The 25987-nt window shown below is 42.2% G+C and overlaps 1 protein-coding gene across 1 annotated transcript in view; it reads left to right on the forward strand.

Moving 5' to 3' along the window:
- Positions 1-1745: 1745 nt before the first annotated feature.
- Positions 1746-25987, forward strand: part of LOC132468475 (cadherin-2-like) — an 87945-nt gene continuing 63703 nt past the window's right edge. Inside the window, exons 1-2 of the mRNA XM_060066197.1 lie at positions 1746-2001; positions 4416-4557. Coding sequence (XP_059922180.1) covers positions 1912-2001; positions 4416-4557 — 232 coding nt within the window. The 5' untranslated portion in view covers positions 1746-1911. The remainder of the gene's footprint in view (positions 2002-4415; positions 4558-25987) is intronic.

Genomic DNA, 25987 nt, shown 5'->3' on the forward strand with positions numbered 1-25987 from the left:
ACACGGCTAAAGGCTGTGTGAGCCTCGCCATTGCGATACATCCACTGTAAACAGAGCGAATGGTACCGTGGCTGCAAGCTGCTCAGGGCCACACCCCCACCCTCCTCCTTGACCCGCCTCGCTCCTCCTCATTTGCATTATAGCTACAGCCACCAAAACAGCGCATTTGGGGGAAGCTCAATGTGTGACTGGCTCGGAGTGGCTGTAACTCTGCACCACGGCTGAATTTCGGGAACGTCGTTATGTAACTTACTGTTTTGTTATGCACCTTCAGCACCCCTACACACACAAACAATCACACACCCAGCATGCAACACTACTGATACCACTGATGTTCACACCCCATCGTATGTTCTGTTCTGTTCATTTCTAATATATTGTTCATGCTAATTCTACCCTCTGATTCCAGTTTCTTTATTGTGTGGTCTTTCTCTGCTGACATTCATTCCTTAAGGCTTTGTAGTTATACTTGTATAACCATCTGATACTAGCCAAGAGTTAAGCATATTCATCTAGCAAACTATACCTACCTTGGAGTGTTACAATAGCCAATAATCATTTTATTCCATGTGTCCATCCAGGCAAATTGGTGGATCCAAATGTTATTAAAAAACAAACATACATATATGATGTAATTTCTTTGTAATCATCCAAAATAATGTTAAGTGTATGGGTATTTTTCCCAGAAGGCCACTGACTGTTCGATACGCGCGATCCATTGAGTGGGCAACGCGGCGTGTACTTAGTGGGCCGCGCGCCGTGTATTGAGTGGGCCGGTCTGACAGAAACTCCCGGGCCACTTTTTTCCCCCAGTCCGCCCCTGTGTGTGTGTGTGACGTGTGTGTAGGGGGGTGCTTGTCCCAAATATCTGGAATGCAACCAACGTACTATAGCAGCCAGAACCACCTGATATGTATGACATTGTCCTTGGTAATAACTACACTACTACTTATTCTAGTTTCTTTGAGCAGTGGTGTGAAGACAGCTATTCAGTGGTCCTCCATGGTTTCAGGATGTGTGTGAATGGTGGTAGAATTAGATGGTTTTGGGAGGTCATGGAGTCCTGCAGTATTGTTTCGTGTATTATCTTTTCTTAATGATATTAATAGCCTATATGTATTAAGATATTTTTTTAAAGTGTGCATAAGACCAATGAATGAGATCAGACATGAAACATCATATCTCATGTGATTATCCTGTTATGTGCTTTATTAATATTGGTTGTTTCCATTCCTTTATTTCAGAAAGGTTGCTTATGAATCTAGAGCCAGACGTCCATTCTGAGATGGGTAGGCCTGCAAAACCAAAGCAACATTGTTCTGCAATTGTGCATACTGTGTGAGCAGATACCAAATCAACTATCCATTTGGACATAAAGAATAAAATTGTTTGCATTCATGGGAAACAGCTTTTCTGATAATATTCTCATGCTGTTTGGGTATTCCTTATCATGCGAATATGCAGCAAAACAATCTGGCAACAACTGAACAACTGTCTGGAATTCAATTAAATATGCTTATCAGTGTAATGCATATATCTCTCTCTCTCTCACACACTCTCTCTCACACACACACACACACACACACACACACACACACACACACACACACACACACACACACACACACACACACACACACACACACACACACACACGCGCGCGCACGCTCAGTGCTAGAGTAGGGTGGTTGCGATTGTGGCCCACTAGAGGGCCCACCGTGAGTCTTGTTGTGGGTGGCTGCTCCTCCAGTACGACTAGCCCGTTGCCTCAGTACCAGGCAGGCAGGAGGAGGGTGGAACAACGCTGAGCCGATTAGACGAGGAGGAGAATAGTCCGAGAGAGGAAGGTTACTCCATGCTGGCCGTGATCTAACGGGCTCTAAAAAGCTCTGGATTCAGCGTCTTTAACACATGTATATTTTGGAATTCAAGGAGTCCGTATTAACAATGCACTTCATCAGAGCCGCTGGGATCCTCATCGTGGCATCGTTAACGTTACAGGTAATAATTTATATATTTTGTGATCTGACAAGTCGCAAATTCGCCGTTTATTGCATCCTGATGAGGCTCCGAAGAATGATGCCGTGTATGCGGTGCTGCTGCCCGGTTAGGTCGGACATAAACGCATGGTTAATTGCTGATGGTGGAACATTTCAAATCACTACAGATGAAGATAATTCGCTTTACGTCTAGTGTCGCGATTCTATATTCACCAAGACGCTTTATGCCTCCACATTTCTCTAAGATTAAGGTCTGTGGTCGAGAATATAAACCAATATTTAGAATGTATCGGGGACTTGCAATGGCTTTACACAACGATGATCATATACCAGCATACACTGTTAAATGTTGCCCTATCTAGGGCAGCCTTATATCCAATAGAAACAAGGACCGACATCGGTGCCCAAGGATAGATCCTTGTTTTCGCCTATGGCTTTAAACAATTTGTAGCCAACAAAGAGAGGGTGTCGAAGAATGATTAAAATATTACAGCTCAAAGCATCTATGAGGTCTGTTTAAATATATGCTGGTCTAATCCTTTGCATATCCACCTGCGGGAACCCGTGTTATCAAGAACCACTCTGCTCGGGGTGGGTAACATGAGGCCTGTAGGCGACGCCGAGTGCTCATTGGGAGTGATGATCAATTGCATCCTGTGTGACTGGGCGTCCGCTTCATACCCGGGGTCAACATCAGCCATTGGTTTTCATGTCCTCTTTCCTCTAGTATGCCAGAGTGCTTTAACTTCAGAATAACCCCCCCCCCCCCCCCCCACCACCTTTTTACGTCAACACAAAAACACAGACAGACAGACAGACAGACAGACAGACAGACAGACAGACAGACAGACAGACAGACAGACAGACAGACAGACAGACAGACAGACAGACAGACAGCATCTCACGACAAATACAGTCCCCATGACAACCGTAGCCTACAGTGACGACTTTTCTTTAGTTTTCCAAGTAAACAGTTTGAAAAATGGGTGAATAGCTTAGGGCTGCTTGCAAGGACAAAGGCTCATAACATGTTGGCTCTGCAAGGAACATAGGTTAGGCCTCTGTAAAAGGATAAATCACATGACTGCGTAAGCTAGCACTTACACGTTATAAATCCTATACAGTCGTGCCCCACAAACGGGTAAAGAGTAAACAAGAATGAATCAGGCTGCCAGTTTGCTTTCATTTGCCCACAACAACAACATCAGCAGCAGCAACAACACCAGTATTCAAAAAAGTAACATCTCCAATAAGAATAACAAATCACTTTTATTGATGCAATACTGCGAGGGAGCTGATCATCATATATATATTCCTGGCATCGTTGGGCCACATGGCACTAACTTCTACAGCAACAAGGCAAATTGTACCTACTCTTGTTGGCAATTGCCAGTTCTGACAGCGTCCAATTGATCTATTTGCATTTCCCTCACTGTGTAATGTTGTCCTAAATCTGTGCCTGGTGCTTACTTTTTATTTATTTTTGAAGGGGGGAAGGGGTCCTTCCCTGATCGTAGGATGTCTAGACGGTAAATAGAAACATTAATTGACCCAGTTAAGACTATATACCGATGGTTGATTTCAGTTGGTGTGAAAGACTTGGATTGAATTGCTATTGAGCGTGTTTTTGATATATTTTTTCCTTCCTTATTTGTGTACCCCGATGAAATGTCGCCTCCATTCGACAAGATTTAAAACAGACATCCAATCTTGTCCTTGAGTTAGATCAAAACATTTAATAAATCAAGATCAGCAAGATTAACACTGAATGTCTGATATACTTCATCACAGACAGATCACCCCCAAATACATCATCCTTTACACCCCCCCCCCCCCACACACACACACACACACGCACACACACCCTTACATGCAAATAACATGAGTAATAGCAGTGAACCAAATCGATCAGACAAAAATGTACGATATTAATGTTAAAGATGAAACACCTGAAATATCTGTTGGTCATGCAAAAATGTTTTCTGGGTTTGCTTTTGCAATGTGCAACTACAAAGCAGAGACTCCAGAGGAGCCTTGCTTATGAACAACGTCTGAGTGATAAAAGATCCCCAACATGAATAATGGAGCTCAAAGAGGAACTTGAAAATTACACCAAAATGATCCATAGAATAATTTTACCAATAAGAGCTGTGCAGATAATGTATGAAACCAGATCGTTGTTCTTCCTGCTTCACCATATATTTCCCCTCAACACAAATTTATACATTATCATCGATTTTCCAAACAACATGGCAACCAGCAATTAAAAAAACTAGGGTTGATATTGTTATAATTTGAGAGGATCTGCTTGTATTTATGGGACCCAAAAGCTAGTCTGTACTGTATATTCAGTAGGTGTTCCAGTGTTACCACGATGCAATACATCTCATCCTTGCCCTCTCCCCTTCTGTCCAGGCTGTTTGTGTGTATGGCGGAGCGGCGCAGGGGTCTGTAGGGGCGGAACAGGTCTCGATTTCATGCACCAGGGGCTTCCCGGACCAGGAATATAGTATCATGGTGGATGCAGACCTACAGAAGGGACAGCATCTCCTCAACGGTGAGTCATCTAATTCACCCGTTAGCACACCTCCATATTTTTTATTTTGTGTCGTATTGCTGTCACGCACACTCACACACAAACGCATGCATGTGCACGCACGTATACAGACACAAACACGGAGACACACACACACACACACACACACACACACACACACACACAGACACACATTCACAGGGACACACAAACACACACAAACAGACACTCACACAAAGATTCACGCACACATATCGAGAGAGACACACACTGACACACACAATTCCATCCAAACTCCTCGGAATAAGTGTGACATGGGCAGCAGTGCTAAAGTGGTAATCCCCTAGCTGTTGGTGGGGGCTGTGTGTCTGGAAAGAAGTCCTCGCCGTGATATTTGATTGCTCTTTGAGTGGAACTGGCGCTTATAATGGCGTCTTTGATTTGATTACATTTGTGGTTGTTTGAGGAAATGTGTGTGGGAGGTGAGGAGGGATTAAGAGAGATGCAGAGAAAGAAAGATCCAGAGAAAGAAAATAAAGAAACAGTACTTATACGTATTATGTTCTTATGGAAGGCTAAAGTAGGATGGATATCATGTTAAAGTATGACCACACCCACATACATACCTTTATGCAGGTGTACTTTTATCTTTATACCAAACTTTAATTTAAATTGACTACATGTTCAGATTGGAATCATTATTTGGAGTGAAACTGCAATGAACAGCATTTTACAAGGAAGAATTTAAAATGATAAGCACAAGAGATCTGCTCACATATCTGGCCAGTGGCCACACAGTTTGCATGCAAGGGTCAGGTCTAGACCATAGACCGAAATATAAAAGTGTGGATCAGCGTCCGTGTTTTCCCCCATTGCTTTTCACTCAACCGGATTGAGAGAGTCAAAGATTTGCCATCAACAGAGCGTAACCATTGTTGGAGATTTGTGCAGCAAGCAGAAGAAACAATCCATATTTGTCCCATTGATGGTGGGAATTGCCTCACACTAGTATATGGCCAAAACCCATTAATATTCAATCCTTAATGACATTTTAATGAAATAAAACTGTCAACCAGGACCTTTGAAAATGCATAATATGAAGATGAACTAGCCACTAAGTTCCTAACTGAACAAAGAAAGAAACGATTGGCTTTGTATTACGAGAATGTACGCACATCTCTTTGAATTGAATTAGAATGATTGTGAACGACCTCAAGGCCATTACAGGAACAACATATTGTTCTCACTCTTCCACATGAGCTGCACAAACAGACGGCTGTGATCATAAAAGTCACATTACAGCGTCATACAGCGCATCAACGGGTCAATCAAATGCATTGTAGCAAATGATCTAGCTCCTAGCAGACTGCACGTCCGCAGACTCTGCGGTGGATACAGCTTAGACAGGAAAGGAACTCTTTAGGAGATGAGAAAAAATACTTAGGGGCACCGCCTGAATGTTAAACATTGAACTCATCAAAGTCATTCTCAAAAAGAAAAGCAGTTACTTATCCTTGAAAAGTTATCAGCCAAAAAGAGGATTCATGAACCTAGATGTAATCTGTGTTGGATCAGATAATAATTTGGACGTAGTTCTACACCTCTTCATAAATGATCTCCAAACTTCAGACAGCTTTTTTGTCTGAAAGTGAGACTCTTGCAATGCCCTAAGAGAAAAGGCTGTTTTGAAGCGAGGATGTAAAGATGCACCTAATGTTACAACTAGCTCAGTTACTTCCTCATCTGTATTCTGACAACTCCAATGTGCTGCATGATGGTGGGTTAGTGGTTCAGTGGACCGTCCTCTGTCCCATCCTGTGTTTGTTGTCTATAGGCCAGATCATTATCTACTATAGGGGCATCTCCTACCATTGTTCGGCAGATGACATGCAGCTGCATGCATCACTTATAACCTCAGTAGCTTGTCCAGGCAACAAAACAGTTTATGTGACCTTCAGAACTGGACAGCCTATTATTTCCTCCTGCGGAACAAAGAACAAATCTGTGGTGCCCGTATTTGGTCTGGAAAACATCATAAACAATATTCATCCACTGACCTCATAGCTGTTGATAAAAAAAGCACAAGCGTCATCCTTGACCAAGAATGAAACGTGAAAAATATGTAAATAAACTGGTTCAATCTTGCTTCTTCCACATAGATACATTGCGAAGGATAGTAATATCTTGTAACATCTCAGATTAGGGATTCATTAGCACCTTCATTTTTTTATTAATTTTATTTTTTAGTTGAATGCAATTCTGTTTCATGTCTGTCCCAATCAGTTTTAGTTTGCCTTCCGCTGGTCGAAAACACAGCTTTTCAGCTTTCAATTAAGTCCAGGCAAAGCTTACGAATCCCCCGTTTTCTTCAGTCTGGTTGCCACCAGTGAAGAAAACTATTAGTTTGTTAATCAAATTGCACAATGAATCAAACCACAGCAGAATGCGCGGAACCACTGCCCGCGATCCAGAGGTGACCGCTAGCAGCACTGGCCTCTGGTACCATTTCACTTTGTCTATTATGCCTGCAATTTTTGTTGAACAATTTTCAGGAGCTTTTAAAAACTCATCTGTTGAAAATTACCTTTATTGAGTAATTGTAGTGTCTGGTCTCATCTTCTGTCAGCGTTTACAGATTTACAGAATTACTGTTTCTTTTCCATCATGCTTTTTTGTTAGTTATTTTCCTCTAGTTGCACCGACTTGTGTTTTTGCCTGTTAAGCACTTTGTGACAACCTGTTTGAAAAGGTTTTGTATTAAGGTGCTAAATTATCAATACATAATATTAGTTTTTTCTTTTCATTTGTTATGATTCATATTATTCTTATTATTATTAATTCATACTCGAATTTCAGAAGTAACAGAACTAGGGCGATTTCATATTTTTTGTGTAACTATGATGTCTTACTGCAATAGTAGTTGCAATTCCATCTATTTTGGCTGATCATTTGTAAAATGTTTTTTTTGGCAAAAATAATATTTTGCCAAACAAATATCGACTATAGTTTTGTGAACATCTACTACTGGCATGCTAGTTTACAGTACAATATATCATCCAGCCTGAGCAAACTCAGCAGGACGAGTCAAGTTACTTTGGTTCAGCACTTTTCTGCCTTAAATCTTGGAGCAACGCCAGGATTATCACAGTCTAGCAGGAAGACAACATCCTGACAGGGCCTGTCTTTCCTCGAGTGATACCAGTTCAGAACATTTCACTTCCAACTGTAACGGTATGGTAACATAATGTTTTTTATCACAGAATCTGAATGTATTTCTGCCCTCAGTGGCACTGGATGCTATAACTACACACACACACGCACACACACACACACACACACACACACACACACACACACACACACACACACACACACACACACACACACACACACACACACACACACACACACACACACACACACACACACACACAAATGATAAAAATACTGTTTGTGTATTAAGTCAGGAATTTATCAACTATCTCAAAGCAGATTATCTGGTGTTGTTGGCTCCTATTTTGCCTGGAAATGGAATGCAACAGGTGAATAAGAAAAATATCTTTATTTATTTGTTGGGTGATTTTTATCTTATCATAACAGCATTAGATATTGTTTGGGATTCAGGTGTGGAACAGAACAGTCAGCATGCCAATAGCAAAAAGTATTTTTGTCAGTACAGTTGGGTGGGTTTGGATTGATCACATGTTCATGCTCTCTGGAACACCAAAGCATCTTTATGTTGCATACATTAATAAGAGATTTGTACTAATAACGGCAAACAATTATATATTTTTTTGCAGTATGCAGCATTTAGCCATGATCACAGTAATGTCATGAACATCGATAGATGAATAGACTATATGATAAAAAATAAAGTTTACGGTATATTTCCTTCAGCCTTAAAGTAAAATATTGAAATCCTACATATTCAATGACAGTCTAAGGGCGCACTCACACTAGGCAAGTTTGCCTGTTCCGTGCTGCAGGAAGATTCAGCACGATTCCCCCCCTCCCCACTCCCCCCGCTGGCCCGTGGTCACACTGCTCCCAAAGGCCGTGGCCTGGGCACGATTGCTCCTTCATACATACGTCATCACGTCGTAATACGATAAATACGTCATCACCAAGCGTCCTCCCCAATGGAGTGGAGAACAACAACGTGAATGCTGTTCCCGGCCCAAATTTCAAGTAAACACTCGACTTTACTATCGCACCAACGTAAACCCATTCGTGAACCGCTTGCCGCCATTGTTTAAAATGATTGTTGCGGGGAAGAAGGGCATGGACCTATAAAGAAAGAAGGGACGCGCAAGGACTACGTCATCCAGTTCACGTTGCGTATCCGCACGTGTGCGCGTGTCATCTCATTAGCATCTGTACTTTGGCCACGGCACACCTCTCCCAAGTGTGCCGTGGCCAAGGGGCTGTTCCGTGCTGGAATACGGATGGCGTGGTCACACTAGCCAAACATTCTAGACTTTAGTATGCAAATGAGCTCGGGCACGGGGCCGCGGCCCTAGTGTGAGTGGCCCCTCATGGTACATCCTCGTCTAGACCTTTATCCATACGCTGCAAGGACCCGTGTCTGTTAACGACAGGGACTCGTGCTGTGAGTTTGTATGTGAGTGCAATAATGTTATTTTCTTTCCTGCACCAGCTAAACCGGCGTACAGCGCCACAGAGAGTGATTGTGTTTCTTTGCAATGGGAAAAACATAGCATGGACTCCTGTGGCTCATAGACTTGCCGTTCCTACATTGACTTTGCACAAAGACAGAGAGAGAGAGAATGAATAACAAGCAGCCTGTGTCTCGTGTTATGTGTGTGTGTGTGTGTGTGTGTGTGTGTGTGTGTGTGTGTGTGTGTGTGTGTGTGTGTGTGTGTGTGTGTGTGTGTGTGCTCATGCATGCATGGGTGCCTTGTATGTGTGTGTGTTCGTGTTCTGTGAACTGTAACGAGGCAGCACTGACAAGAACCGACAGAGCCCCAGAGAGGACAGAACTCTCTGAGTGTCCTTCCTAGTGTTTTAACACACACATGCCTGCATGTGTGATGACCATGTTGCTGAACCACATACACCAGCGTCACTTTGTTGACCGTGCCATTTCAGCTACGACAAGGAGAATGGACTCAGGGTGTGGGATAATGTAGTGTGTGTGGGTGTGTGTGAGACATTTGTGTGAAGGGGTGTGTACATGGTAGAAAATGTGTGTGTACACCAGGCCATGGTTGGGTGAGAGATGTGTGTGTGTGTGTGTGTGTGTGTGTGTGTGTGTGTGTGTGTGTGTGTGTGTGTGTGTGTGTGTGTGTGTGTGTGTGTGTGTGTGTGTGTGTGTGTGTGTGTGTGTGTGACATGTGTGTGTGACATGTGTGTGTGTGTGTGAGACATGTGTGTTCGGGGGTGTGTGAGAGACCTGTGTGTGTGAACATGGTAGAAAATAAGGGCATATATGAGGCCATGGTTAATTATTTAATTGGAGCAGATAAGGGCCTGGTAAATCATTAATGAGGGGATGGAAATGAAAGGGGGTATTCTGAGCAAGGGGACGTTTTTCCTCTCCTTTATCTGGGGGCAGGAATCGAGGCGGTTGAGCAAAAAAGGAGGTCATTTTGAGAGAGGATGACAGAGGCTGTTGTGTGTTATCAGGGTCACAGCACAGATAAATGGAGTGAAGCGGAACATTGGGGGGGGGGGGGGTGCATGGCCATCCGACCTTCCTGTCCGGTTCCCATGTGCATTCCTGTCTTATTAGCCGGGGCATTGACCAGCAGTCAGCGATATATTCACCAACTTACTGTCAGCCGCCGGTCACGAGCACAGAAACACTTGTGTGCGCGCACGTGGAAATAGACTTTGCGGAGAGAAAATAAAGAAGCGATCTCCCGCGGTCTCTGGCAGGGGCATACAATGAGCACATTCATCTCCGCTTTATCCGAACGCCCTCCCCCGATTCCCTCCCTCCACCCAAGCCCTCCCTCCCCCTCCCTTCCTTACACCCTTTCTACGGTTGTCTCTTTCACTCTCTCTCTCTCTCTCTCTCTCTCTCTCTCTCTCTCTCTCTCTCTCTCTCTCTCTCTCTCTCTCACTCTCTCTCTCTCTCTCTCTCTCTCTCTCTCTCTCTTTCTGATGCTGTCACTCTCTCTCTCACTCTCTAACTCCCTCCCCATGCAGGGGATCGCCCCAGTTTTTTGATGGCCTCATACATCACTGTCTTCCTTTCCCTCTTTTTGTCCTGTCTACAGAAAAGTCACCAAAAGGGCCAGGGGTGGTGGGGTGATAGGGGTGGATGGGGTGGACGGGGTGGACGGGGTGGACGGGGTGGATGGGGGGCGGGGAGTGGTGTGCTGTCGGGAGTGGTGTGTCTCAGCGAGAGATCTCAGTCTCTTTTAAATGTTGTGTCTTTTTTCCATAAATTCTTTAAAGTGATCCATTTCGTAGTAACACTTTCCTTGCCTATCCCTCTCATGCACTGCTGATTGCACAATAGGATACATTTATGAATTAGCCAAAGAATGATGAGGGAGTGGGGCTTCTGTCAAAGCCAATTTGAATTTGAGCGTTGCCTTGATAAAAAAACTTGTTTTGTCAGTACGTTATCTGAGGTGATAGTTGTCTTGGGTATTATGTTGCTCTTTTTTTGTTACAAATGGGGACCACAAATATGAGAAACACTGTTGTGTGATGTAGGAATTATGGATTTGAAAGTCAATGCATGATGTGTGTGCAGGAGCAGTGTGTGTATGTGTGTATGTGTGTGTGGGTTTGGTGGGATTGAAGTGCTAGACACGGTCAGCACCCACAGGGTACAGGCGAGAAGAGCTCGCTTTCCAAAACAAACTGGATATGATGAAACACAGGCACCGCAGAAAAATGGAGCAGGCCTTTTAGTGTGTGTGCGTTCTTGTGTGAGTGTCGAACATTGGAAACCCAGTCTTGAATTAGGGCTTTGACTTTTGCCCAAAAATCATATTCGACAGTATATAGTCTACAGCTATGCGTAGATCGCCTCTGAACGCTTCCGAACACTGCTGAAACTCCACCGGATGTTTGGAGATGACGTATCTCCCCTCAGATGCCGGCAAAATTACCTTGATAAGTTAACTGTTTTCCGTCTTGTCATCGTTGCTATTAAATTAAAAATGTCTCTTTTTACTTAATTAATTACTTTACTTTTTTACTCTTTTTAATGTCTCTTTTTTTCGCCGCTTTCTACAACGTCTTTCTAAGCCGCTGTTGGTAGTGTCGGGTCAGCCATCTCTTCTTCGTTCGTTACCAGACTCCGGTTGCATTGTGGGATAGCGTAGTGAACTCCGTTGTTTACTGTGGCGGTAGTACGCATTCGGAAACGTTTTCTGTACTACACAATGCGTGCTGAGCATTCGGACGCGCTATATTTGTGGCGTACTACAAAATGCATACTATAAGTATGAGTATTCGGATTCAGCCCTGGATTGGGCTTTGCAAGGTTTGTTTACCGGCGTTGCTATGGTTACCGGTCTTGCATGTTCCAACGGTTTATTAGGTTTCTAATAAATCGCTGTCTAATCAATACTTCATTCACTGCCTCTTCCGTGGTCATTACAATATTATGAATAGACTGCGTCGGGTTCTCCGACGTCTCTCCCTCTTGGCCTGCCCATAACAGGTTCGAATATTAAGGGCTGCCTAATATTCGTTTGAATTTTGATTTATTTTTTGATATTCAAATTATATTCGAATCACGAAGTTCGGAGTCAAAGCCCTATCTTGAATAGGATGTGCACCTGATTGTTAGTTTAATCAGGTGCACATCTTGTTATTAACATATTGTTATTAAATCTAGCCTTATTATCAGGGAATGATAAAGTTGCAATGTTATGAACCCGATTGAAGCGCCTCAAATTATTTCTCACAAATAAAGCTCGACATGGAGAATTTGTGTAAAAGACTATTGTCTACCATAGGCTAATGTTGTTTGATTATTGAATCAGGTCAAATAAAGACCAATGCTACCATATTCAACTTGAGGATTTCGCAATTTGTTGATCAATTTCAAAAGAGGTATTCATACCTCCAATTTTATTTCTGAAAGTTAAAAAAACATTTCAGAGATTCAATGAAGTTGAGGCCCATCAAAGGGCCAGCATACAAAATCAGTGTTATTTATTTATAAAAAAAATACACGTGTAATAAATGCTTACCAACAGGTCTGTGTGCGTTTCCTGGAGACATGAAAAGATTAATAGAGGTACACATATAGAAAGAAACACATGAACTTGAAAGACCCAACCGCCCTTTCTGCACTCAGTTTGCAGAGATTTGCCGTCATGCCGGAATGATATTTTCTCTATTGTTTCAGTTGAGAATTCAGGAAAGATAAAACAATCTTTCCCTTGCAGCGAGTAGCAGCAGTGACCGGGTGTGCGAGTCATGCTGGGAGTTCTCTAGTTTCTGTTTCAGCGTTGATATCCCCCCTCCCCCCTGCGGACTGTTTTAGTTGTCTTTCTTAGGTTTGGTGTGTATGCTATGTGTGACTGTAGGCTACTGCTGCTAACTCACCAATATGCCTTGCATTTTAAAATGTCAATGCACTTTTCAGCCCTGAATAACAGTTAAAGCTATTTAATAATTGATTTGCATGCATAGTATTCTACACTTTCCATTGAACAATTTCCCCTGTGACCATAATTTGAATAATTTCATAATATAATCAAATGCTCACACACTAGCTGCTTTCAGACACACGTGTAAGTCCTGATATTCTGTTGATGGGCTGTATGTGTGAACAACATATCCTGACATTTGTACCCTGAAAATCTCCCGAATAATACTACCTCCGAGGTAGTATTTTCTCCGTAGAAAATGTAAATTACCTTATATGTGAATGAGGAGTAGAAAGTCGGTATTTCTCACACCCCTTTAGTGGGCGTGTTGATAATGCTTCTGCATGTCAACATTGAGTGGCACTGCTTTTAAGAGTCATTTGTGGTGAACGAATTTTACAAATTAATGCACAATGCCTGCCTATAATGTTACGTTGTTACGCTGTAACATTATAGGCAAAATGTTATTACATTATGCACTCAGAAATTTGTTACATTATTGACTGGGGTTTCCACATTATTGCTATGGGTTTAATTACAACTAGAGGTTCGCCCGCGCGTTGTAACGCACGTGCGAAAACTCTTGTTTAACATAATTTGACCCACGGATAAACCCTTACATGAATTGCACTCTGTTTCATGTCAACCTTGTTCCCGTTTGTACTCAAACTGTCAAAAACATTCGATGGAACCTTATATATATGAATATTTTTCAATGATTTTGTTTGTTGTTGTTGTCCTGTGGTCATCCCGGGCTGTAACCTGTCGTACACAGCTCGTAAGCAAAGGAACAGAAATTGCGTTTCGGTAGACTGGATAGCAATACGATTTCTGGCCTTCTCTTAGCCTTGCTAAGAGAAACATCGAGACGTGTTTGTGGCCAGTGTCTCTCTATTTGCATATTTTCTACCCAAACTACTAGATAGCCCTTTAATATCTGTTGCTAAGCATATAGCTTAGAAATTGCAGAAACTAAGTGCACCTCTTCATGGTTAATCTAATCGTATGGCCGTGCATTCGTTCATTGATTACTGGGGAGGTTAAGTTGCTGTCACAAGTGAATGCCCCCAACTTACAACAAGTCATGTTTTGGATGGTTACTCGCTGAGTATTAAGAAAGTGATAACAGAAAGAGAGGAGGATGAGCTCCATAGGAAGAGACAAGCTACATCATTGTCCATGGGATGGACAGCCCAGTGAAACAGGCTTCAGCCGTTCTGCCAGTCTGCATGCTCCTAATATGATATACCAAGGCAACAACTGAGTGTGTGTGTGTGTGTGTGTGTGTGTGTGTGTGTGTGTGTGTGTGTGTGTGTGTGTGTGTGTGTGCGTGTGCGTGTGCGTGTGCGTGTGTGTGCGCGTGTGAGTTGAGCTTGTCAAGATTCATTCTTCACTCTTTCACAATTGTCCTTCCATTGCAGTTCTGCAAGACTACTGCCAAGTACCCCTAAGTACCCTCGACACTCCTTCACATTTCCCGCCAATGCAAATTCATTCTTTTGTTAGCATGACAAATGTGTACATTAGAAAGATGATCATTTGTGGGTGTCCTGTTGTGTTTCATTGTGAGGCTGGCTCAGTCACCAGGGCTGCACAGGAAGCCTTCACACTTCGTTCTAAATCGCCGGCTAATATCAGATTTATTTTGGAACACCGTCACAATCTATTTTTAGGATCCATGCCTATCCAATATGCAATATGAGCTGACGGTTGATGCCTCAAAGACATGCTTTTCAGAGTAACAACACAAAATGTCATCATGTCAAGCACTATCCCTCATACTGCAGCACGTTATTGTTTGCCGTCATCCTAAACGTTGTTATTCGTTTAAAACAGAATGCACACACACCTAGTGCTTGCAACACACTTGCCTGCCAGTCTTCGTATTGCTTTGTAGTAGCATTTAGGCTATGGGTAGCATTTATGCTATTGGTGCTCTATGTGTTTGTCTTGCGTCTGCCTTTCCTCTATTCATATTGTTTGTTTAATCTTCCACCTCATTAGTGTGTGAGAAAATTTGCTCCACTCATCTTAAAGTCTTTTGAGATTATTGACATGCACACAGAGTTGCATACCCAAACTTTAACCATCCGCATATCTCCAGACTCCAACCATGTCAAAATGACTACCACAAACATACACTTACTCATGTGATTACGTAAAACTTTAATTTACATTCGTAAATTTATAGAGCGTAATTAAAAAATCCATAGTCTCTCATTAAAGCCAAAAAAAGCCTAACTATAGCTCTAAATATAGTTGGCCAACATAAAGCAAGAGGCTAAGGCTCTGCTGGTAGGCAAAACACAAAGGGAAGCCGATTCTCGTAGCAACATGTAGAGGAGCTCACGAGTTGCATGGCGTGTATGATCTTTTAGAGATTGTTAGGTTCAGCTATGTGGTTTGGAATGGATTAGAGGTGGTGTTTAGGTTAAGGTTGAGTGTAGTGGGAGATGAGCAACAACTCTAGGCAGACTCATTTAGAATAAACCATCAGTACATTGCCCATAGATAACTGTGATTACTGCATGGTCAGAGCTCAAATACGTCGTCTGCACTGTGACTATTTCTGTGGTGAACACCAGAAGGTATGTTTTCGGATCTTTCTGGAATGTGTCTGACATGATGTGAGAAGATGTGTTCATTAACACTAAGCAACCTTGTGAAGAGGACCTGCTAGACAGATACAGTGTGCACGTGTGTGTTTGTGTGCATGCGTGTATGTGTGTTTGTGTGCGTCATGTGTGTGTGTGTGTGTGTGCCACACGTCTGCAGAGGCTGATGATTGGCGGTGCCAATTGTCTCAGGTTCAGCCCAACCAGCTCAAGTCATCACTTAGGAAAAGGTGCTGATGTTCAGTGGGGCTCATTGGCTTTCTGATCCCAGATCACATGTGTTTTCCTCGTCACACAAACACAGAAACACAAACACACCATGGTCAATTGTTTCTCCTCTCTTTGTTCTTTCTGTCTCACACTTGAACTCCTCATCCCATCCGTATCCTTTCTGTGTCAAGCCTTTCTTATATTAAAGAGTGTTTGGTAATGCAAATAATCTAGTAAAGCTCACCTTTACTTCATAAAAGTGTACGCTTAATGATGGTTGATTTGAGCAAGTGCTGTTGAATTGCCAAGGCTTATTGTATGAACTAATAACATTTACTGTACAACCTGCGTTTTGTGTTCTGGGTATCGTTTTATTGTACTGTTGAGATAGAGTAGAGGGCATTGCGAAATAACACTAAAACATTAAAGCATTGCAAAGACAGGGGACATGTGTAACCAGGTTGCGGCCAGTTTGAGTCTGTAAATGTTGTCCTTCTTGACTGTGATTTATCCGCTGTGTCTCTCCGAGTGCTACTTGAGCAACACATCCATCATCAGCCATTGGCTGTCTTCACATGCTAATTCTCGGCATTAGGCCTGACATATTGGAAACACAAGCGACTGAGCCATCTGCCCGATGTACGACCAGGTCAGCATCTGTGTGTGTGTGTGTGTGATTGCGTGTGTGTGTGCGTCTGTGGGTTTGTGCACACGTGGGTGTGTGAGGGTCAGCCCTCCCTCTGGAGAGGTATATTGGCGACATATTGGTATTTTCAGGGTGGAGTGGATTCATTCGACAATTTCTTTTTTTCTATGTTTGTCAGAAAGGATAGCGATTGAATGATAGCGAGCGAAGCCTCACCCTTCTTCGCCTTCACGCGTCCCTGTCAAACACTGAAGACCAAAACATGCAAAGGTAACAAAGGCAATTAATAGCCGTGGTCCAAGCAAAGTCAGAGCTAGAGTTAGTTAAATTGAAATTGAAATGATATTCAATTTCTAAATCGGCAATGGAATTGCTGTGTGTAATTTTTCAATATATATTATGCTAATCTTCTGATATCTTTAACTCTCTTATATCCTCAGTACCTTTAAATAAATTAATATATTACATTAAAGAAATAAGAAAAGTTATACATCACTCAACTGCATTAATTTAGATTTTAATATTAGAATTGATTATGATCAAATTAATGGCCCTTGTGAAAAATGAATGTGCTCTAAATATTCTGTCGTCAGATAAATGCATAATATAATATAATTTATTAAATCATTATTTGTTAATTTATTTATGTATATCATTAATAATAGGCTTCAATATTCAAGTATTCGGCTTCTTTTTTAATAAAAATACAAAGTATTTTTTTATATGTCTTCGCATATTTACGAAACCGTAGGGAGAAGGTAAGCTTACAGTTTGTTTGAATATCCAAATTATATACTAGGGATAATGGTGCCCATCATCAGAATGGAAAACACGCGATGAATTATTCGTCCTTTTCTGAGAGAGAGCGTAAAATTGAGATTAGGGAATGGGACATCGAATGGGATAATGTCAATATTTATACGCCCACAAAACGTCACCTTGCATATTGAGTACACCTTGACTATGCCACATGATTATTATAAAAAAGAATAATGATAGAGCTGAATGGTATTGTTTACATATGAAACTATTCCCATCTTGGTAAAAGTCACCAAGGACACTATATATGAGCCTATTTATGTTCCTCAACACAGAGTCGTCTCATTACATTTAGTGACTTATAATTATCGCCATCTGTTATATGTATTGATTATTCATCTCAATAGCAGTCAGCGCTAAAGCCAATGTCTACCTGCAGTGCTGCATAACTGCTTTGGATAACATAATGGTCTGCAGGTGTATCGAAAAGTTTTGTTTTGAATACCCCGAGGAAGTCATAGCCAACTTTTAGTTATCGAACAGGGAAACAACCGCAAATACTAACATCTCCAAAGGGTCTTAAATAATGCACTTTATCATAATCCACCTCATCCACAAATTGCCATTCGCTACACTATTTCACACTTGGATTAAAATGGGAAACCCCATAATAATATATTGTGCTGAAAGGACAGAGCCCGTCTTCACTAAGCTATATCAGATTGAGGGCTGTCTCCATCTGTCTTTTCAAACGGCACAACTCGCATTCTCCTGACGTTTATTTGTTACATGCCTCAATTAGCCCCACAGTCCAATTAACCTGCCTCGGGCCAGGTGAGGCTGCTTAAACCTGTGGGGCTGAGGCTGTCATCAACTAAACACACACCCAATATCACCATTCAACAGAAACTGCCAACAGTTTCTTCAGTTGGGGCTGTCTTGTTAGACCTAATGAAAGCCTCTGATACTGTCAACCATGAGGTGCTTATCGCATAACTTTCCAAGTTCAATTTCTCCCCTGACGCATTGAGTTGGATGAAATCATACAGATTTCAGAGTGAGACTTCATCCAGCCTAAGCCATGATGGGGTTGTGCCACAGGGAGTAACCCTTGGACTCCTCCTGTTATGTTGATATATTATAAACAAAACGGGTGTAAAATACATGCTCGCTGGGAACACAGACCAGGCTGCTCACCTTCTCACCAAAGTGATGCTCCAAGTTACAAAGTTGCTTGGTGATTCATACTTGCACCTCAATCGGAAGAGAAACACTTTCAATGTTTCACGAGTGACTGAAGTCACCAAACTACAAATCTTGATCTAACAGGCCCTCAAGGTGCCTGAACAAAAGCCGAAGAGCCACCACGTAAATATCCTATTTTAAGCAAGGAACATCAATTGAATATGCAGATGCAGGGCTTATGTGTAAGATACTTCATGGCTTGTCTCCTCATCCACTCTCTGTATTTATTAATCCACAAGACTGGACTGCCTTGTTCCAGTAAGTAAGCATACCTTCAGTTAGACCACCTTTTCAGTAGACGCTTCCCACCTCTGGAAACAACTACCAACAGATGTACAAAGAAAAAAGTCATATGTAGATAATAAAAGGTCAAGTTGGTGACTAGTAACATCCTCTAACCAAATAATTTAGCTCTACTTTATTTGAATGTTGCTTTCCCTGTTTAAACACTCTCTGTCTGCATGTCTTCACCATCTGCATTGTCAGTTTCAATCTGTATTATTGTGCGTTTACATCATCATCATGTGCACTGTGGGAAACTCAAAAAATAAAACAAATTCTAACTGATGCACATGGATAACGAGAGAGAGAGCACGTGAGACAAACCATGGGATGTTAAATCAACTAGGTGAGAGAAATAGTGATACAAATAAAATAGGTAGAATGACAGACAGACAGAGAGAGAGAGATGAAGGAAGAGAGAGATGGAGGAGACAGGAATTTATTGAGACCTACTGATGGCATCCTGACGAGTCCCTTCTTTCCGTCCTGAATAAGCCGCCAGGCAGAGGAACAGAGAGATATGCTAATAGAATCTTACAGACACACAGGCAGGCTGTCACATTCTCATTCAGCTGGCTTTGCGTTATTTAGTTTGGTGTTTCGCCCCATCATGCTATCGTTTTTTTTCCTTGAAATGGGGCACTATATATCAATCTCGTTAGCCTTAAAGGCCCACTATGCAACAATTGTAGCCAAAATAACCTTAATTATGCAGGTTGAGAGTCGTTCTGATCATTCTAGAACCATTTCTGGGTCTTTTGACGGGTGTTTCATTGCCCCAAGTCGCTTCTCCAAGGAAAAAGCGAATATGCAACTTGCTCTGTTCGGACCGACACAATCCGGATGTGACGCAGCGGAAGTATCCAATCGCGCCTCGAAAATGTAGTCAGATTGTAGTTTCGAAAATGCTTTACGGCACAGTCACACCCCAAACATGGCACCTGCTAGATGTAAACAGCCAGTTGCGAGGCAATTGTTGCATTCATCATGGATCAAACGACTGATAAGGGACCCAAGAGGCGACTGTCTGTGGAACAAAAAAAGAATAAAAAGAAGTTGGACCAGAAAAGAGACCAGACATGAGTGAAAGGGGAACTATGCAACTTTTTTGACTTGATTTACCTTAATATAACAGGTTAAGAGTCATTGCGATGGTGCTATTATGCATTTTTGTTCGATTGGTCGTTGTTTCGACTCCCCCTCGCACATCTTGGCGGAGAAAGGGAAGTTTCTGCCGGCGACCCGCCGCCCACTCTCGCTGGAGTCTCGCAAAGTAACGAATTGCTTTACGTCACAGACCCCCAAACACGGAACCGGCTCGATATAAACACAAGTAACTAAGGGATTGTTACATTCATCATAGATCAGCCGACTAAAAAGAGACAGAGAAACCCAATGTCGGAGGAACAGAAGAAGAGAAAAGGGAGACTGACCGACAGAGAGGCCAGACACGAGTAAACGTTTGGCGAGCTTTTCAGGAATAGCGTGAACTGAAAGAAAAAGAAGACTGCAAATCAGACGCCGACTTGGCCGTGTTGCTTTTGAAATTGAAAGTACCCTCTGTAAAAATGTGTTTTCTCAACCGTTTTGTTGTGAGCCCTGTATATTTCTAGCTTGCTTGGTTGCAACAATGGGAACACCTTTGTTTCCATGGGTGTTTTGCTGTTCGTCTGTCTCGTCCCTCAGATACAGGCTGAATCCCCGAATCCAGGTTCTTGTTTATTTAGATTATTAAATTGGCCAACACTCTTACACTGATAAATTCTCCCCGTCAACTATAAAAAAGGATGGATTTATGTTTATTGCAATACAAATACACCATTTAAAAAATGTATAACCTTGTCTACACTTTATGAACATCTACTTCGGACATGGCTCCACGCATTCGCCGGCTTCTTTGAAAACAAATGCACATGGCTGGTGTATAAGTGCATGGGGAGGGATCGTGAAAGAGTTGTTACGACAGTGTTGTAAAATATCTACTACGAAGCTGTAGGGGGCGCTGTGTAGAGAAAAGTGCATGCGCAAACCAAGAAAACAGCGAAGAAATGGCCGATTCTGAATAGTGGGCCATTAAAGCACAATGTTATTATAAGAAAAACACTTTTTAATTGCATTCTGTCGGGCTTGTTCTTGTTCACATTAAAGACAACCTGATTAATAAATGTGTCCCTTGTACACATTAATTTTTTCACTCATACCAGGGGATACATTACTTCAACTCTGTGTACAAATCTGTGTAGATGCGAAGCCCCCCCCCCCCCCCCCCCCGTACGTCTGGGACTCTGGGTTGTTTCCTCTCAATCTCAATCTGCCTGAAATTGTGTTTGGTGCAGGAGTTTTCGTTCACTCACTTGGAGGCGGGTGTCTGTAGAAGTTTTAAAATGATTGGATCTGCCCAGTGCCACTCTCGATCTGCCATAACCAATCGCATAGCGTTTGGTCGTGACGTATGTCATGCGATGGGACCGGCTCCTTCACCACTAACGGAGCCAGCTGGAAAATCTAACTTTTCTCGAACCCGGTGGGGTGAAGCGCCACAACATCATTGCCACCAACAAAACTCTGCAAAGCTTGTTCTTGCTCCGGCTTTAATTGATCGATTTTCGGCACCGATGCCACAACAGACCGAATAGCTTCTCTCATATCCTTCTCCATTGTCTTCCTCTGACTACAACTGAAACTGGCACGCGACCTAGACGTCATCGTTCTCAGCCACTCCCTCTGTTCGCTGATTTGACCGCCAGAAATCTGGTTTACATTGAACGCATTTACATTAAGCAGACCCAGACCTAGTACTGAAGTAAAATGAAAATTGAGCGGAAGTAGGTAGGTAGGCGGTGCCAGGCTAGGAGTTTTCTGACCATGCCCATCATAAATGGCTTCTTACACCCCCCAATTGCCTGGTATGCATATAGAGGGTTAGCATTTTGTTGAGTGGTGAGGAGGAATGGCAGAAGATTTCATGAAGCATTGGAAGAAGAAGAAGAAGAAGCGCAATTTTTCCTAACCGGTGCGCTTAAAATAATGGTTCAAATTTACAGAATTTTTTTTTTATCATTTGGAAGTCTACGCTCTGGCTTGACCAACTAAATGAAACAAGTTGAATGGCAGAAGTAACCGGAGCAGCGTAACCGTTAGTTCTGAGCCGAACATTGGTCTGATTTCATGCGCGAGGCCAAGAAGTGCATTACTGCACTACAATGCTATTGTCAGCTGAAGTCACTAAACACTTAACTTATTTATGATTATGTCATCATAGTGAAGTTTTTTTTAAACTACAGATTACGTTTGAGCAACACGTAGACCTAAATAACCTAAATAAATTGTCACCCAAATTCACACTTTTATCATCCTTTTCGCAAACTCGCAACATCGCACTACAACATCATCGCCGCCCGTGGTTTTGTATGTATACAAAGCCACGGGTGGTGAGAATGTTGTAGTGTGCTTTCCCTGCAGGATTCCCAATATATATAATGGGAATCCTGCAGGGAAAGCGGTAGTGTGACAGATGCAAACCAGTACGCTCCTTCTCACCGCCGTGGGATTTTATTTTATACATTCAGACACCTGCGTAGAAAGTGGAAATAAGAATTTTGCCTTTGACTGAGCCCCTAAACAGACTTTATGAAGTAAGGCTCGGCTGTCACAATGTCTCATACAAACAGATACACATCGACACTCTCTCCCGCGGGAAGATTGCTGAAGCTTCAAAGAACAGCTGTGATTATTTTGAGGAACGAAGGCATTTCTATTGTCTTCCATTCTTTGTTTTAATTTCATTGCATATAGACTGTGCTTGTCTTGGCTTATGTCGTTCATTGTACAGACGCACACAAACAAACAAATCAAGACATGCAAAATATGCAAATACAAACACGGAACTCTTTCCTTGCAAGTTATCACATTCTAGTATTCATTTCCTTTCTCATTTGTGAAATGCACACATCATGCAGTTTTATGAACAGAGGCATCATATGGGGGCACTCATTTGAACCAATCAAAGACATTCATTGCATAACGTTCTGCATCTGGAAGGGTGTGTGTGTGTGTGGGGGGGGGGTGTCTGCACTTGCATGTGTTTGATTCATGATGTGTGTGTCTGTGTTTGTCGCTAAGTGCACGTGTTAACATCAGGATGTGTCTGCGCGGGTTTGCATCAGGCTGTGTGTGTGTATCCCATGCATCCATCCATTCCATTGAAAGTGGGACGTCGTTGTTCTTCCTGCTCCCTGGGGAAGGGCCACACAGTAGCTCTTACACGATTAAATATGAGCCCTTGTCACAATAGCACCGCCATAATTCCATTCTTAATGTATTCATAGAACATAATATATGTGCAATCCCTCCTCAAGCTCAGCCACGTCCAGCTCCCCTCATGTCACGTATTGGTTTTAACGTCATAACTCTGCAACCTATATCATCAAAAAATCCTCTGTGATAAAAGGACGGATTCCCAGCGTTGATTCTGATTCTGAATTTAACTCTTAAAATCTTCAATAAATCATCAATGTAAAAAAATTCTAAATTAATTATTCAACGATAAAATGTCATCTTAATTATTTTGAACGCCGAAGTCACCTGCAAAATACAATGTATGAAATTCAGCGTTAACATCGGCTGACCCAAGGAAGCCATCCTTTGTGATAAACTATGCACTTATCCAAAGTTGTGTCATGTGTCCCATGAACGAGATCTGATGTCAGATGTAAGTGTTCAATGATTGGCCATCTCAGACACTGTTGCTGCTTTTTTGTTAATGGGGCCGTACAACTAATGAGGACAAATCCCTGTTTGGGTGGGGGCCCTATCAGAGCCTAATCGGGCTCCTGATTATAGTGACTACAGTAAACCTGACTATAGGTTTACTGTAGCTGGGAGCTGTGGTCTTAAACATCTGCTGCAGTTTTTTAACCTAACACAAGGACAAATATGTGCATAGCAGTGTTATAACAAAATTCACCATTTATTTAAGATCAACATACGCTGTACATTAAAGCCTGGTACAAATATCAGCTCTAAAAAACGTTCGATTAAGGTCCTCCTCCTGCTCCTCTGTGTGTGTGTGTGTGTGTGTGTGTGTGTGTGTGTGTGTGTGTGTGTGTGTGTGTGTGTGTGTGTGTGTGTGTGTGTGTGTGTGTGTGTGTTTGCGAGCGCCAGTGTGTGCTTGTGTGTGCTCTCATATGTAAACATGCATACGCACACACACGTGCACATGCACACACACACAAGTCCCTATGGGCTTTCAGAGTCTCACTTTATATATCTCATGTTGGCAGTGATTCCTCTGTCCTATCACACCCCTCTCTCTCTCTCTCTCTCTCTCTCTCTCTCTCTCTCTCTCTCTCTCTCTCTCTCTCTCTCTCTCTCTCTCTCTCTCTCTCTCTCTCTCTCTCTTTTGCTCTCTCTCTCTGTCTCTGTCTTCCTGTGTGGGTGTGGATGTGTGTGTGTGTGTGTGTGGGAGTGCGTGTGTCAGTCTCTCTCGCTGTCTCTCTTCAATTTAATACAGTGTGGTGAGAATGATAGATCGAGCCTTATTGATATTCAGCTTGTCAGTTGTGCAGTTGGCAGCCCTAAATAGTGTCTCTTGTGTATCACCTGTGACAAGTCTAGAGGGCAGAATGGTTTCCCAGAACTGATTTCCAGTATAAGGTTATTCTTAAACTTTGGAATTGAAAGGTGTGCTTTGTTTATTACGTTCCAATGCATTTACATATGGAATATAGGCGAAATTATTTGGAAGAAGGTCTGATGTATTTTGATGGAGTAGTGAACGTGATATCCTATAAGTACATAAAACTACAACAATTATAATGGTCAAATTAAGGATTGGTATCTATGGCAAATGTGTTAAAATATATATTAATACAGAAAGTAAAGAAGAAATATTTCTGTTAAATATAATCATAGTATTTCCCATGCTGCCTATCCATATTATCATTAGTATTCATTAATCATTCTTCCTTTAGCACAGCTCTTTGACATTACCATGGCTTTCATTTCTACGTTCGGTTTTTCTACGCTCATAAAGCTTGATTGACATCTACCGTTGTCCACTAGATTTACAAGACTCTCCAATATTACCTGACCAGCTTAAGCAACGGTGGAATGCGTTCAAGACGGGGTAATTCATAAAAGATCTTTGGCATAAACTCAGACTACTGGCAGTATTTAAGTTTGATGTCTGAGATATTACTAGCCAGATATTATACATTCTTTGTTTTGCTGAGATTTCTAAGGAGTGGAGACAGTACTTCTTCTTTTGTGTACTGCGCCAATGCTTGGAAGCATACAGCATAACTGTTGAGAATGCTCCCTATCACATGACATTATCCTAGCCCTGGCCTCATATCAGGGAAGGTCTGTAGAGAGGAGTTCCAAGTCTGTGAGCCAGGATCATGTGCCAAACATCGGAGAAAAACAGCAGGATATTAAAGCCAATTTTGAGCAAAAGTAAGAGATGGTGCAGAAAGATGGGACCAAGAAAGGAGATAGGTGTGTGTGTGTGTGTGTGTGTGTGTGTGTGTGTGTGTGTGTGTGTGTGTGTGTGTGTGTGTGTGTGTGTGTGTGTGTGTGTGTGTGTGTGTGTGTGTGTGTGTGTGTGTGTGTATGGCAGTGTGGGCTGAAAAAGATTGGATGTCAAAAGCCGAATGTTACGTTTCATATTGGATATGATTATAAAATATGATTATGAATTTGAAATGAGAGCGAATGACAGTATTGTTAATGGAGAGGTGGCCTTTTCCAGAATCATTTCTAATACTTGGGAAATATATGACATTAGAACCCCTTTTTTTGGGTGATGTAATCAAATGATTACCGCTTGTGATCTCATTACACATGTAGATTGGCTGAGTTTTTGGTAAAAATAAACGAACTGAACACCAATAGCATAATGTGTTCGCCAACGGCCGACGGCAACGCAAGAACTCTATGAAGAAAAATAATGGCGTGCAATTTCAAGGTTTCAACCATCCTCACTTTCAACTCAAGTGAGAGAACATATGGTTGTTTTCATGTCTCCACGAGTGTGGCTGTTCATGAGCCATCATCGGCCTGCTGTCCCGTTCCAGTTCGCTGTAGCATTGGTTTTGTCATTGGTTACCTCT

This window comes from Gadus macrocephalus, chromosome 12 (genome assembly GCF_031168955.1).
Source record: "Gadus macrocephalus chromosome 12, ASM3116895v1".
Classification (NCBI taxonomy): domain Eukaryota; kingdom Metazoa; phylum Chordata; class Actinopteri; order Gadiformes; family Gadidae; genus Gadus; species Gadus macrocephalus.